The sequence below is a fragment of the Lissotriton vulgaris genome, chromosome 8, assembly GCF_964263255.1.
Source record: "Lissotriton vulgaris chromosome 8, aLisVul1.2, whole genome shotgun sequence".
Taxonomy (NCBI): domain Eukaryota; kingdom Metazoa; phylum Chordata; class Amphibia; order Caudata; family Salamandridae; genus Lissotriton; species Lissotriton vulgaris.
Window position 1 is genome coordinate 635,360,463 of NC_141696.1, and position 16,349 is coordinate 635,376,811.

Sequence of the window (16,349 nt, forward strand, 5' to 3'; positions counted from 1 at the left end):
TCAGCTATATTGTTACTCCAATTGATCAGGACGTTCATCTCTTCCTTGCTTGTACTTGGCCGATCTCGTTCCCTTATCAAACAATTTATCAAAAACTGTAAGATCATTGTAGTGTCTCAACCTTGTGATGTGCCATAGCCTCGTGAATACATTCTGGTTTTTCCCCTGTTCTAATAAAATGATATATGTTGTCTAAATGGTCATTCATTTCTGGTAAGAGAACCAAATAATTTGTAACACGTCGTAAACGTAATGAAAATATCATCATATCTTCTACACCTGGTACTGGATCATATCTACAATCTGTAATGTACTGTCTAAGGGATGCGAAAGTCGCAGCTCTGGGTGTACGTTGTAATGCTACTTCTCTAAGCGTCATTCGTTTTACCTGAGGCGGGGTGACAGGGCGGCCTCCTACGGCGCCTCCTGAAGCGGAAGCATAACCATCAACTAGATGTGTTGATATTACTGGTGTCCTAGCTTGAAAAGTTGGTGCAGGTAATGTAGGCAGACTCTGGGTGGTCAGTGTAGCAAAAGGATTGGTAGGACCGACAGCATGAGGAACAGTAACAGTAGTAGTGACAGGATGAGTAGTGACAACAGGTGGGGGCGTCGAGTCTTGAGGGAGTGGAGGTAACGTGTCTTGAACAGGCTGAATAGGCTGAATAGGTTGCTGTACATTATTAACAGGTGGTATGCGAACATTGGTATAGGCTGGAACTACATCATCTAAATAGGAAGAAAGGAAAATATCTGCTGCGGTCTGTTTATGACTGATTTTAGTCGGGACCAATGGTGTTGGCAAGGTACAGGGTACTTCCGGGGTCGCCCTGGGCAGGCCCTCGGCAAGAACAGGATACATGCCTGTAATAAGGGCATTTATTTGTCGGTCTTGTTCTATTCTAACTCGTTCACCTTCTTCTAGTAACTCTTTTTCTTTAGCTTTTTCAGATTCTTCTCTACTTTTCTCTGCTTTTCTGATTTCTTTTTCTGTTCTCCTATGCGCTTCTGTACGCCATAATTCTATGGCATCTTTCTGGGATTGTCTGGCTTTCTTCTTCCATAATGCTTCCTCTACTCTCATGATGCATTCAGCATCCCATGTCCCTGAGACAGGCCATCTATACTTCTCTTCCAGATCCCTAGTATAATCGGCCCACAAGTCTAGGTACAGTATGGCATCTAAGCCATGCTTGTGGTACATAAAATGTCCTGGAGTGTCCCTAGGCGGGACCGGAACTGCTTCCTCGAGTATCCCTTTCCTAGTTCCTATCTGACGTAACTTCGAGAACAGTGGCATATTTGAACTGACTTGAACGAAAACACAAACACAGTAATGAATAGCAAACAATCATTCATACCACGACCTCAAACACATTGAAACATTTCAGACTGATATTACCTGGTACATAGAAAACATATATTCTGGAAATCTCGAGAAACAATACTAGAATACTGGATTACTAGATGCACTGCTAAAACAGTGCAGACAATACCGGTCCCATAAAGAGACACGTCATACCGCGTTCACCTAAGTGAACACGTTCGGACCAGGTCTGTGTACCCAGACCTGTCTTGACCGGGCACAAATTAATGAACCCGTCTATATGCGTTCCCAACAACGGTACTCACCGGGAAGCAGAAACTGAAGGCCTCGGAGACTGGACTGGACTGCTACGACTTCTCCTACGCATGCGCTTCGGAACAGGTGGGCCTCCGGATACCTCGGACCTTGCTCTCTCGGCTTGGGGCTCTGGTCGGGATCCTCCGCATTCCTCACCGCCTCGTCTGGATGCCGGACCGCAGTCACCGTCTCCTCCGTCGGCCTGAGGGAGATAGCAGGAAAACCCGCAGGTGCGCGCAGGATCCGTCACGGCTGTAGAAGGGGTCAAGGCCTGCGTAACATCGCCGGCGAGTGGGGAAGGGGGGGTCCCTATTCGGGCGCCAGATTATGTGGTAAATAAAATTACCTAACTATTTTTCTATACATTAAATATCAATAAAGGACAGCTCAATCAAATGAGAGGCAGAGTCCGTGGTATCTGAGTCATACGGGCTTTAATTATGCTCCTCGAGGAACAGGATATCATGTTCCATCACCACTAAGGTTCAGGAAGGGACATTCAACATTTTATTAACAACACACATTATATATAGTAAAACAGTAGAGTGAAATGAATGCAGTAGGCGGAACTAGTGAAAAGTAGAAGATAAGAACACATGTGCGTAACAAGAGGCGTGTAAAAAGGCGTACACATGGGCGTGTACCTGACATGTCAGAGAAACGTCACAAAAAGTGTCATAAGTGGGTGGATACATAGCGAATTCCTGCAGGGTCAGCAGAAACTCTTGGCCTAGATGCGCGCGCAACTGAGCATGACGTGTAACTGGGGAGAACTGGGGGCTTTGACTTTAGCACTAGTAGAGGAGACTGGTGTCTGGGATGTCAGAACGACCTGTACCTATGGCATATCTGGTATCTTGTGTTTGGAGGATGCAGTATCGGAAGTAAAAGGTCTCTCGAGCAGAGGCCGTTCAATACTGGATGCTAGTGCGTGCATACGCGTCTTGGTGCAATGCACGGGGCCATGGGCCTACCATGGTAACGGGTACTGTAAATCACTTGCAAGGAGGACAGGAAGGCCGGGCCCTTTGCTCTGCAGCCGGGAATATGTTTACCTATTTCACTAGACTGGAATGTGTTTTCGAGGAGGCTGAGCAGATAACTGAAGGCAAAATACTGTCTTTGGCAGGAAGGCCAGGCTGAGCCGGGCACCGCTTCGCTGGGCAGGAAGTAAGGCAGAGGTCAGGGATGCATACCTAAAATGCAGCTTTCAGAGACAGAAAAGACTATGAAGCCTCAATTAAGGGCCTAGCTCGACTGAACCAGGCAACATAGAGAAAACATGTGCGAGATTCAAAAGTGTACCATGTAAAGACGTTGGCACCATAGGCCTAGAAGCCTAATTAACAGGATTTTCTTGGAGAATTATATAGCTGACATGTTAACGTTTGACGCAAATGCATATGCGTCTTTCTGGCATGCACGGGAAAGAAGTTACACGACATACAAGGAACATGGGTGCATGGATGGGGTGCGAGTGGGGGACACATTAGCTACCTGAAAATTTCTATTACCTCAGGATGCATGCTATATATTGGTGATAATATTTTGTAATAAAGGCGACCAGTTAAATTAATAACTAAGACATGCTTGTCTGGAATGTATATTGATTGGCGGAATTAGTAAAAATCCCTTTTGACCATTCAAATGTACATGAAATACCGCAACGGCCCATTTTAGTATGCCAAAATTATTTGGCTATTTTTCTTTGATCTGGATTGTTTATAATGAAATATAATTTGAACATTTGGCTAGTGCTGAGAAGGTCTGAACAACTTAATTCAAGTAAATATTTCCTAGATGAATTGCTATGGTTAAAAAAACATTATTCTTTGCTGATGGGATTTTTGGAGAAAAAAAGTATGCATTTTTTTGTACCAGGAGAAGTCATTTCTGTGTGTAACTTGATATGTATAAAGATTTTGAATGCCGTTAAACTTTTCATACCATTTTTAAGGGGTGCAGTGTGTGTTCCAACAGTATGTTTAAATCACAATTTGTTTTTTAAAGGGCCGGAGTGGCTTTGCTGAAAGGAATGCTGCCTGTGGTAGAATGATCTGTGATGTGCAAATTTCCGCTAAAGAGCTGATTCGGTGTAAGAGTTACCACCTGTCTGAACTTGTCCTTCAAATTCTGAAAACTGAGAGGATTGTCATGTCAGCAGAAAGTATCCGCAACTCCTACAGGTATTGGACTTTCCTTGTAGCGTTAAAGTACTCTCCCGTGTACATTTCTGGCAACTATTTACAGGTGCTGAGAAATTGCAAATGGGACTTTTAATTTTTCTATACCATCTTTTAATTTGATTGCGAGGTATCGTAAGTTTATTTTTAAGTTCCAAAATACCTTACATTTTTTCAGTATATCATCATCTACTCATTGAACATTAATAATCGTGAGTTGTTGCCCGTCTTTAGAGCGAAATAACTGCACATGAGTGTTCAATTTTCACCGATAAATAGTTGCTTATTAAGGCAGTTTTGAATTTTACATGAGCAACTTCCACCTGCTGGTATATAATGGACAAAAAAGTATGGTCGATGACCCACTCATTCCCGAGAATATTGCCATGTAAATGTAGAATAAAGGCCTCTCCAAGTGTGATGGTTTACAGTACATGTGATTGTAGTAGTTTAGGTATTAAAAACATCCATTGTAAATTTCCAGAGGAAAGTCTGTAAAGGGCTCATTGTTTTACTTGATAGTTAAATTCAAGATATTAACTTCATGTTGACAGAAGAAAATCGATTTGAACTATGCTTTCCCGTATTTAACTGCATGTTGCCACTTCACTGTTTGCTGTTCCCGATTATTCATTGCTTCATTTTAGTTGCACTAAGAATGTTCTTTCCTTTATAGTGATTCTCCGCATCTCCTCGACATGCTGGAGCACACTTGGATGGATGCTAAATTTATCTTGCAAATCATGTGTGAGCTGAATGTCTTGCCGCTTGCCCTGCAAATCACAAATATTGCAGGGAATGTCATGGTAATGTTTGACCTCCTATTAATTAAATTAATCCATTAACATTTTGAATATTTTTAGCAGTGCCTTCTGTAACCTTAAATCTACTTTAATAACAAAGTTCTATTTTTAATGGTTTCTTAATGATTGTTGCCATGACCGAATTCAAACGGGGTGTTACCATTATCAGGATATGGGAGCCACAAACTTGCAAAAAAGTATTCTGTATAAAGAGAACCTAAATAACTGCTATCCAGAATTAATGGTTTAAAAGAATTGAAAACATTTAATAAGCAAATACTGAAATGTTCAAGTTCATAACTCTATAAATAAAATAATCCGTTGCCTAAGTAACAGTTGCTTTAAAATAGCCTAGCTTATCAATTGAAATGTTAAGAAGCAGTTAAGTCAATGTACATAGTTAATTTTTTTTGTAGTTCTTAAATTCAAGTATATTGTTGGGGCGAGAATGTCCTCTGCATCGCACACTTGCAGTTAGCAGTTAGCTGAGCTAACCGGTCTAGGGAAGTCCATGTTAATGCGTAGGACCAGAAATGGTTCTGAGACCTGGACCTTTGCACTAAGCATACTCTATTATCAACAGGGTGCTACTATTAGTGTCCTGGGTTGTTGAATTGATGCAGTCGTAGTAGCATACTTTTTTTGCGAATAGTCCTTGCCAGACATTTATCGAGTCCCTGAAAAGAGTGTGTAACCTATCAGCCCCACTCTGATAAAGGTCAATTCAGTGTAGCACCTAAATGCTTGTGCCGATGTGTATGTGGATTCATTGTTGTAGGAAAGTGGATTATTATGTGGTATGATTGTGAGACCTTGCTAAGTAATGTCGGAATCCTCACCCGGTCCAGTTAGGTTTCTTTAAGAAGGCCTTGGCTCAGTCCTGCATAGCTGTGATGTAGAGCTGTCGGCCTTAATCAAAGAAACCAGTGTAAAGCATTTAGAAGTACTAAAACAACCCGTAAATAAAACATGACACAATAAAAATCCAACACAATCTATAAAAATAGTGTACATTTATCTCGAACTATACACTAAGGTGACAAATCTATCTAGGGGAACTGGAGATATGATTTTTAAAAGGTAAGGAAATTCTTCTGTTTCAATACATTTTTCTAATCATTGGTTCCTGAGCCCATGGGCTAGAATGACTACCAATACTCTTGGACTGCTACAACAGGTATGGAGACTGGTACCACTTTGGTTCGGTGATGCGGTTACCTGTCTTGCCCAGCAGTCTGAGTTCTCACAGAAGGTTTTACTGGAATTGTGATTCAAGCAAATAAGTGGTCCTTATGCGGGGATTGAGAATGCTGAGAAGAAGCGAAGGATGATGAAGATGTGGAAGAGGTGCAAGGAGTGTTCCTGGAGAAAACCTTTGGTCCTCAAATTTCAGGTGTCTCCTTCACCTTGGGGACTCTATCTCACTTAATGCCCCAGTTAAGTGTAGTGCAGGTCCAGTTGCCACTGGTTGACTGGTCTCCGGTTACAGTGTTCTCAATCAGTTGTCCAATGGTTAGGGCCTCTTGCAAGAGGACCAGGGTCCACTCTAGCGATAACCACAGGCCCACGGACTTGGGCCACCTTGGGTAGGCCTGGGCTCGGCCTCCTAGCAGGCACTTCTACAGCGGGCAGTTGATGGGGGCTCTCACAAGTGCAGGTTTTCTTTAGCTTTTGTACCCCTGGTGCTGAACAGGAGGCTAGCCAGAAAGCCTTTGGAGCCACTTCTGTCCTTGCACACATGGATGTTTTTTCTACTAGTGTCCACTACTGGCCGATTACTGTTTGTGTGTTCCACTGGTTCAGTAGGTGCAATCCAGTCTTTGTTTCAGCCTCTCAGTGCTGGGTCCAGGGAGCAGCAGGGCAGTCCTTCTGTCTTCTTGCCAGTCCAGAAGTGATCTTTAATTTGCTTTGTTCGGATAAAAACATATCCATAAAAGAGGCGAGCACATACAATATTTAAATACATGCACAGTCATAAAATCTTAAAAATAATAGCCTGATGACTGGGTCTGTGGTGCCACATTTATGCCATTGTTTGTGTAAGGGGAGGACTCGCTAGACAGTGAGGCAATAGTTCTCACAATGCTATAGTTTCCCCTTCATTTCACTTCTGGGGGGGTTTGGCCCTCCGACAATCCCAGGTTACCCTTCTCTACCCTAAACCAAGATGGTGCAAGCCCTCTTCCCCTGTGAGAAGCCCTGGGCAGACCCCTGAGATGTACCTAGCATAATGAGCCACTCCTCCTGGAAAACCGGTTTTGTAACAGTTTCCCCCTAGGGAGTAGTTGCCAGCCTTTCTGCCTACTCAAGAGTGGGCAGGTGAAGGTGTGATTGCCATTTGCTTCACTGAGGCAGCAGCCTCTTTGAACCTGGATCATCTGTGGCCACTGCCTGGCAGTCCTCCTGCTGGAGGAGATCACACCCCCTCCGTTTAGCAATACTTTTTTCCTGTTTGTGGCTTCACTTCATGATTTCTAATTGCTGGGCAGCCTGATGTCTCGGGTGACAACTGTTGCAGATAAACAGGAACAGCTACCAAAGTTTTTGGCAACAAAGTAGTGACTTTTGAAGTCCCCTTTCTATTAAAATGTACCTGAAATTCTATCTCAGCAATGAGTCTGGTTTAATGTAGCCATTAATTTGATACCTTCGAGTAATATCTTTGGTGGTCCCAAATGGAAGTCGTAACTTAGCAAGATTGCTAGTGAGACTCCATGTTATTCTATGAGACAACTGGCCTTGCTACAGTCCGTTGCAATTTTATGTTTTCACTGTCTGTTCATGTTTGTCGCGATCTCTCTAGCCACCATAGCCAGAAGAAAGAGACGTCGATAAGAGCGTCCTCTCCAGACGGACTACATGTCCCAAAAGGCCATGCGGCTTTGAAAGGCTGGAAAACGGGCTGATCCTATATAGGCTCCTCCCCTGCAGCAGGAAGGTGCTTGACAATTGTTTTTGCAGTCCTGGTAATGGCGGAAGGTGTTGTCCCCGCCGGATTTATTGCCTAGAAACCCAGCGCCGACGAAGAGCCTGCGAGGTCAGTGTTACAGCCCAGCGCCGACGAAGAGCCTGCGAGGTCAGAGGAGAAGCTGGTTTTCCTGCTGCAAGTATTCTTAAGGAAGAACGGGCTCGTTTAAAACCTTTTACGTTCTTGATTTCAAACCGTGTAGTGCGCATCCTAAGTTTCTTTATCGCACTAGAGTTTCCCGACTTGAGAAGTATTTGATTCATAGATTGCATATCTTCTCTTGATACTTTGGCCATCTTATTGTTCCCAAGAATTATTGTGGGCAAGAAACGCCACGTTTCAGTAACAATAAGTACCTTTCAGAGCCGGAGGGTAGAAGAGTCTCTCTGGAACCAACGTTCACTATTGAGGGAAGTGACTATATACTTCCCTTTACAAGTATCCAGTTATCTCGGATGCGGGTACAGCACCATAACGTGGTATGAACCATACAGTGTTGCCTTTGGTAAGTGTAGTAACCAAGGGACAGGGGGGATTGACGCTAGTCAGGTGAGGTATTCACTCCTGCTCTCTGTCTCCCCACGCTGCAGTACGTTCCTCAACCGAGATCTCTCGGATAACCCAGACCAGACCCAGAAGAGAGTGCAGCAAACCCCGAATCTTCTATCACCATATCACCTCCATGCTTCTTGCAATACACGCTCAGAAAGTGGCTGTAACTTCACTGCTGGGTGTTGTGTTGGGACAAGTCGAGGGGACTTTCGTCCGATCGTCTCTGCTGGTCATATGCATAACGTTAGTGGCGCGCGTTAGTTCTTGTGCTGCTTACAATCACGACAGATTTTCAAGCCCAAGAATACCGCCCAGCCTGGACGATGGATCCCGATGCTACCCTTGCTACATTATTGGACAGTTTCTCGGAATTACGACAGGAGGTCCTAACCTCTCGTGCAGAGAAACAAGCGTTATATCATGAGGTTTCCCTGATGCGCAAGGAGTTGTCTGATTTGGCAACTAAGGAACCAGGGGTGAGACCCTTACTCAAGCTGGCCACATTGCCCCCACCTGTTTCGTCTCGGCCAGGGGGGTTTTTTGTACCCACGTCTACTCCACCTACAACCACAGATGCCGTACCTACGGTTCAGATAATCCAGAACACTGGGATACCTCTTGATCCTCCTGAGAGGTTTTACGGGGACCCTCGAAAATTTGAGACCTTTCTTAATCAGTGCCGTCTCCTTTTTTTGTGCAAGCCAGCGGTCTTCCAGGATGAAGCAGCAAAAACGGCGTTTATGATGTCGTACATGGGGAGGAATGCGTCAAGTTGGACCATCCCTTTATAGGAACGCAATGACCCAGTGTTACATAATTTTCCCGATTTTTGTCTCGAGTTGAGAAAATTATTCGACAGAAAGTCTCACATGTTAACTCTTGACCGTGAAATAATGACATTGAGACAGGGTTCGCAAGATCTTTTGTCTTATATTACCACCTTCAATCGCCTACTAGTTAACTGACTGGCCTGTGGAGAAACGGATTTCCCTCTTTTATCAGGGTTTACGAGGAGAATTGATGGACGTGTTAGCCCAAGTGGTACAATTACCGACAACTGTAACAGAGCTCATTGACTTGACCGTCCACCTAGATCATCGCTTGCTAGAAAGAAAAGGGGATAGACATAGGGGGGAGAACCGAGGCTACTATCCCCTAGCAAGACAAAGAGTAGGATGAGAAGAAAAACCTAAGGCACCAGAGGAGCCGGAACCTATGCAAATCGGAGGGATAAGAGGCCCCCTCACCGCTGAAGAAAAGGATAAAAGGAGACGACTTAAACTTTGTCTATACTGTGATAAAGGAGAGCATTTCATCAAGGAATGGCGAGCTCGGAATTATGTTCCAGGACGCGTTTCCTTTCCTCGAGTCCAGGCCATGATGAAGGCCGAAGACCAGTCGGAAAACTGAAGATCTCAAGTCAGACGGAGGTCTCTGATTTGAGATGCCAGTATTCCATGATCTCCCCTTTTCTTGCTAATACCCTCCATCCAGCAGTGGCCCACATGAATGTTAGTATGTCTTTATGGATTACTTCTCGAGACAAATTACAGATTGATGCCCTCTTGGACTCTGGGGCCACTGGAAATTTCATCGACCAAGACTTCGCATTACGGATGGGCATCCCTTGCGAAAAGAAGCTTAGACCCGAAACTGTGAAGGCGGTGGACGGCACAGTCCTTTCATCGGGCCCGGTGGTATATCACACCCTTTCACTGTTGATGGCGTTCGGGGTGGATCATCAAGAACATATACAATTCCACCTGATCAACGCTCCGCAATTTCGTCTTATCCTGGGAATGCCATGGCTCACCCTGCATGATCCTTTTGTGAGCTGGTCATCCCGCACCGTCACTATGAACTCTCTCTATTGTAAGGAACATTTTAAAATCCTTTAGCTACTGAACCCTCACCAGCCACCTACTTGGCAAATGCATGCACCCTCGAGATGTTCTGTTGTGCCACGGTTCTTCCTGCTGAATACCTAGAGTACCATGTGTTATTTGACAAACAAAAGGCTGCCCAGTTACCACCCCATAGGGTCTACGATTGCCGGGTAGACCTGGTCCTGGGAGCGGATATTCCTTGCAGCAGGGTGTATGCACTGACGGAAAAGGAAACCCAATATTTGAAAACCTATATTGAGGACAACTTGGCAACCGGATTTATCAGACACTCAACCTCCCCTGCTTCCTCGCCGATGTTTTTCATTGCCAAGAAGGACTGTGATGAGCCAAGACCCTGTATAGATTACCGCGCCATCAACAAGATGACAATAAAGAACCGTTATCCTCTCCCCCTGATTCCAGTTCTGATGGATCAATTGAAAGGACCCCGTTACTTCACGAAGCTTGATCTCCGGGGAGCGTACCATCTTGTAAGAGTACAGAAAGGGGACGAGGGGAAGACAGCGTTCAGGACCAAATTCGGCCTTTTCGAATATCGGGTAATGCCCTTTGGTCTCTGCAACGCCCCGGCCGCCTTTCAATTCTTCATGGACGAGGTGCTAAGAGGGTGTCTGGAGTCTTATTGCGTGGTCTACATCGACAATATTTTGATTTATTCCTCAACTATGATAGATCATATCAGTCATGTGAAGACCGTGTTGAGAAAGCTCCAACAAAATTCGTTGTACGCTAAGTTGGAAAAGTGCCTTTTCCATGTCCAAGAAGTCGCCTTCTTGGGGTACATTATAGATGCCCAAGGGTTCAGGATGGACATGAGCAAGGTTGAAGCTATTCTTAATTGGAAGACTCCGCAGAACGTTAAGGCTGTGCAAAGTTTTCTTGGCTTTGCCAACTATTATCGGCGTTTTATTCAAGACTTTTCCAAGACCATACATCCCATCACAGCCCTCTTGAGGAAGAACGTACCCTTCCTATGGGGAGCAGAAGCATCCTTTCGGCTCCTGAAGGAGAGGTTCACTCAAGCCCCCATTCTCAGACATCCGGATCCTCAGCTGCCATTCGTCCTAGAGACCGACGCGTCTCAATTCGCCCTCGGTGGGGTCTTATCCCAACGGCATCCCACCACAGGGCAGCTCCACCCGGTGGCCTACTATTCGAGGAAACTTACACCCTGTGAGATAAACTACACCATCACTGATAAAGAGCTCCTTGCCATCAAAAGAGCTTGCGAGGAGTGGCGACACCATCTCCTGGGGGCTCTACATACTGTTGAAATCGTCACGGATCATCAGAACTTGTTATTCCTAAAAACGGCTAAGGCTTTGACTCCAAGGCAGCTTAGATGGACCCTGTTCTTCTCCGACTTCGACTTTGTGATCAAATATCGACCTGGGTCACGTAACGGAAAAGCGGACGCTTTATCCCGTCTGGGAGAAGAGGAGACAGTTGAACCTGAGGAACCCCCTTATATCCTTAAGGAAGCAGAGTGTCCAACGACATCGATTGCCCTGATCACTTCTAAAGACTTTTTGGAAGATGTTAGAGTGGCACCATCTGATATTGATATCCCCTCCTGGATACAGGAGGCTCCAGAACACCGACACAAGAAAGACGACCTGGCATACCCTTATCATGCGTTGTATATACCCCTGACTGCGTTACAACAGGTGTTGAAGTGGGCACACGATTCTGTATTGGGAGGACACATGAGCATATACAAGACAACTGCTAACGTGGAACGTTCCTTTTGGTGGAAGAGTGTACGAACTGATGTAAAGGTATATGTCAAGAACTGTGCGATTTGTGCCCAGGGCAAATCAGTCCACACTAAACCATCGGGCTTACTCCATCCCTTGCCCATTCCTCCTAAACCATGGCATACACTGTCTATGGATTTTATTGTGGAGATGCCTCCCTGCGTCAATCAGACGGTCATTTTGGTAGTAGTAGACCACCTCACAAAAATGGGATCTTTTATATCATTACCTGGTCTACCAACGTCCGTGGAATTGGCTACGGTATTCCTCCAACAAATTGTGAGGGCGCATGGATTACAGAGTGTGCTGATAACTGATCGCGGTACGCAATTCACGTCCCACTTTTGGAAGGCTCTCTGTGCCATCTTGCAGGTTGACGCGCGACTATCATCCAGCTACCATCCCCAGACAGATGGTAAAACCGAACGTCTGAATCAGACTTTAGAACAATATCTCCGCTGTTTTACCTTGAAAAATGCCACGGATTGGACCACCCTTTTGTGGTTAGCGGAATTCGCATATAACAATGCTGTTCACACCACTTTGGGGTGTTCTCCCTTCCACTGGTGAGGTGTGGCTCACTGGTTAGAGACGGCATACCCGAGTGCAGAGAACGGCCCGGGACCAGGGTTCGATTCCCGACGCGGCAGGGTCTTGGACCAGGATCAGCGGACTGATAATTCTCGCATCGGTGCCTACTCCGACCAGGGATCACACTCGGCAACTCTGGGCATTAGCTTGCCTCATCTCCACAACGGCCCCACACAAACGCCGGGGATGCCTGGTTTCACCTTGGAGACCCCCAGGAGGGACTATCTCACAGGGAAAGCCAGGACGGGTTCCCCAGCGGTCTATAGCGCTACGAGGCCTCCGGGTAGCAGTGCGCTTTACAAGACTTTACAATTTACAATTTACAATTTACTGCCTCTACGGTTTCCATCCGAACATGCTTCCATTCGACTGGCCTGCGGAATCCTTGGTTCCTACCATACATGAGCATCATGCTCATTTAAGAGCCATCCTGATCGATGCTCGGATTGTTTGGAGACCGCCCAAGCTGCTCACAAACACTTTGCTGATCGGAGGAGGTCCGAGGAGCCAGCTTATACAGTTGGGGACAAGGTGTGGCTTTTCACACGCAATTTACATCTGAAAGGGGTTAACAAACTGAAGCCTAAGTTTATCGGTCCTTATGGGATTTGTGAAGTTGTGAATCCAGTAGCAATGAAGCTATCCCTGCCTGTTTCGTGGTCTATCCATCCTGTGTTCCATGTGTCCCTCCTTCGGCCTTGTCCGCTGAGTATGCGTTTGCCAGAGCGTCCTCAGGCTCTGGAGGTGGAAGGTCAGGACGAGTATGAGGTTCAGAGGGTTCTGGATTCTCGTTTGGTGCGTGGCAGGATCCAGTACCTGGTCGATTGGAAAGGGTATGGACCCGAGGATAGGACATCGGAACCCGTGGATAATTTGCATTGCCCGGAACTGGTCGCTCAATTCCACGAGCGGTGCCCGTGTAAGCCGGGTCGACCGCCGGGATGTCTGTCCTCGAGAGGGGGTACTGTCGCGATCTCTCTAGCCACCATAGCCAGAAGAAAGAGACGTCGAATAGAGCGTCCTCTCCAGATGGACTACATGTACCAAAAGGCCATGCGGCTTTGGAAGGCTGGAAAACGGGCTGATCCTATATAGGCTCCTCCCCTGCAGCAGGAAGGTGCTTGACAATTGTTTTTGCAGTCCTGGTAATGGCGGAAGGTGTTGTCCCCGCCGGATTTATTGCCTAGAAGCCCAGCGCCGACGAAGAGCCTGCGAGGTCAGAGGAGAAGCTGTTTTTCCTTCTGCAAGTCTCAAGTATTAAGGAAGAACGGGCTCTTTCTTCTTTCAAAACCTTTTACGTTCTTGATTTCAAACCGTGTAGTGCGCATCCTAAGTTTCTTTATCGCACTAGAGTTTCCCGACTTGAGAAGTATTTGATTCATAGATTGCATATCTTCTCTTGATACTTTGGCCATCTTATTGTTCCCAAGAATTATTGTGGGCAAGAAACGCTACGTTTCAGTAACAATAAGTACCTTTCAGAGCCGGAGGGTAGAAGAGTCTCTCTGGAACCAACGTTCACTATTGAGGGAAGTGACTATATCTTCCCTTTACAAATATCCAGTTATCTCGGATGCGGGTACAGCACCATAACGTGGTATGAATCATACAGTGTTGCCTTTGGTAAGTGTAGTAACCAAGGGGCAGGGGGGATTGACGTTAGTCAGGTGAGGTATTCACTCCTGCTCTCTGTCTCCCCACGCTGCAGTATGTTCCTCAACCGAGATCTCGCGGATAACCCAGACCAGACCCAGAAGAGAGTGCAGCAAACCCTGAATCTTCTATCACCATATCACCTCCCGGCTTCTTGCAATACACGCTCAGAAAGTGGCTGTAACTTCACTGCTGGGTGTTGTGTTGGGACAAGTCGAGGGGACTTTCGTCCGATCGTCTCTGCTGGTCATTTGCATAAGGTTAGTGGCGCGCGTTAGTTCTTGCGCTGCTTACAATCACGACAATGTTGAATGGAAAGGAAACATACCCTTCTTTTTAATATTAAGCACCTTGCCTGGTGGGATCCCCAGGCCTTCTCTAGGGGTGGGTTGCTAATATTAAAAGGTTTTTACCTGGCAAAAGGGTTTATTTTACCATGTTGATTCTGCAGGTTTAAAGCTGACTGACCATGCTTCAATTGCAGGCCTAGAGACACCAGGGCTGAGTGCACTACAGAGTAAAAAAATTCAACAGCATCAGTCAAAAACATGGGGCAGGGGGTGATCTTACATGAAGTCCTTTCCTACAATAGTGTATGTCTGGCACATACATGACTGCTAAGACAGTGTGCAGTGTGAGTGTTTGTTGGAACCGCTGGGTTCCTTGGTTTAACATGGCATATCTTGGAAGATGGATAGAGCTTCCACAGAGAGTGAAGTGTATTGCTCCAAATCCATCAGTTGGAGAGTGGATTCCCAAACAATGAAATGAGGTAGAATAGAGACAGATCTTTCTCGATGGATTACATTTGTCTGAGCACTGCCGTTTGCTTTATGGTAGGGTAGAGGCAGTGACTCAGACTCTGTTAAGGTTGCAGGAGATTCTAGGTAGGAGCTGTTCTTTAACCTTTTCATGATTGCTAAGGAAGGCTAATGAGTGCCATGTGCAGAGATTTCCCACTTGACTGTAGCTGATATTTGGGATACTCCTTGAGGGCAGCATCTGAAAGAGACACGTTAGTGATAGATTCCTTACCTTAGAATATCCCCAGGCGTCAGACTGGATCCGGAAATTTTTGCGTAGCAATACCCCTGCGTGTCGGTAGGCGGCTCCGCGTCAGTCGTCGGCGTCGTTGGTGCCGGAATGACGTCGTCGGAGTACTTAGACGCCGCCCATGCGCGCTGCCGTCAGTTCTTCTTTTTCCGCGCCAGCTAGCGCAGATCCGGAGAAGCTTTACCCCTAGTCATTTTTTGACTAAACTTTTTGATCATTTCTTTCCTCGACTCTTCAACTCTATCGGTGCCGGTAGGGATGCCCGGGTTCAAACCCTGTTCGAAGTGCGACCGACTGATGTCGGTTACGGACCCCCACCGCCGGTGCCTGAAGTGTGTAGGCCTCGACCACGACGACCGCACCTGCTCCGACTGCCGGGCCCTGACGTCTAAAGCTAGGCGGGAGCGGTCCCGCAAGCGACTCGAGCTCTGGCAGTCGGCCTGCGCCGTTCCAGGTCCCGGTCCCGGTCCCATGGGAGGTCGAGGGACCAGTGTCATCGCAGCTCCGGGAGTGGACATTGGTCGTCAGGATCCAAGTCCTCCGGTAAGAGGCATGAGAGGTCGGAGAGGCGTTATCGTTCCTCCGACCCACCCCGACGCTCGCACGATGCGGCCGGGGGTTCGGGCGACACCGCCCACGCGGCTCCGAGGGAGTCGCAAGCGTCGCCGCCTGCCCCACACCTTCGGGTCCCTGGGCACGGCGCGACGCCGGAGGAGATCGAGCGGTACCTCATGGCCATGAGGTTCCTCCCTCCCCAGTCGGGTTCCGTGGCGCCTCCGGGCCCAACGGTCCCGGCTGAAGGCCCTAGCGGGTCGAGTGCTTAGGCCCCGACGCCGTCGAGTGCTTCGGGCCTGACGCCGCTGGCGACTTCGGTCCCGGTGCCGCAGGACCTCACCGGATCCGCTTCCGGATCCGGGTCGTCGCCGGTCGACCTCACAACCTCACCGGCGCCGGCCCCACGGGTGTCGCCCACTGTGGACGCCGTCCCCAATGTTCCCTTCGGTCCGACTCTGGCGCCGGAACGGCTCCGCTGGGTTCCGCTTCCGACGGCCTTTGGAGATTTTTATTTCCATGAGGAGGCCCCGTCTGTTAATCCTGTTTTACAGGAGACGGGTGACTAGGGAGATTGGAAGGGGTCTGAGGACCCTCTGGCACTGGAGTGCCAGTCTCAGCAGGACTGGACATATGAGCTTGGGGAGGCCAGTGGTATTGACACTTAGCCAGACACTGGATTTGTCTCCCCTCCAACCGTGGCTTC

The 16,349-nt window shown here is 47.1% G+C and overlaps 1 protein-coding gene across 1 annotated transcript in view; it reads left to right on the forward strand.

Annotated features, from left to right (window-relative positions):
* POLA1 (DNA polymerase alpha 1, catalytic subunit) overlaps positions 1 to 16,349 on the forward strand; it is a 2,033,948-nt gene that overhangs the window by 609,720 nt on the left and 1,407,879 nt on the right. The window contains exons 20-21 of the mRNA XM_086934515.1: positions 3,635 to 3,810; positions 4,484 to 4,613. Coding sequence (XP_086790641.1) covers positions 3,635 to 3,810; positions 4,484 to 4,613 — 306 coding nt within the window. The remainder of the gene's footprint in view (positions 1 to 3,634; positions 3,811 to 4,483; positions 4,614 to 16,349) is intronic.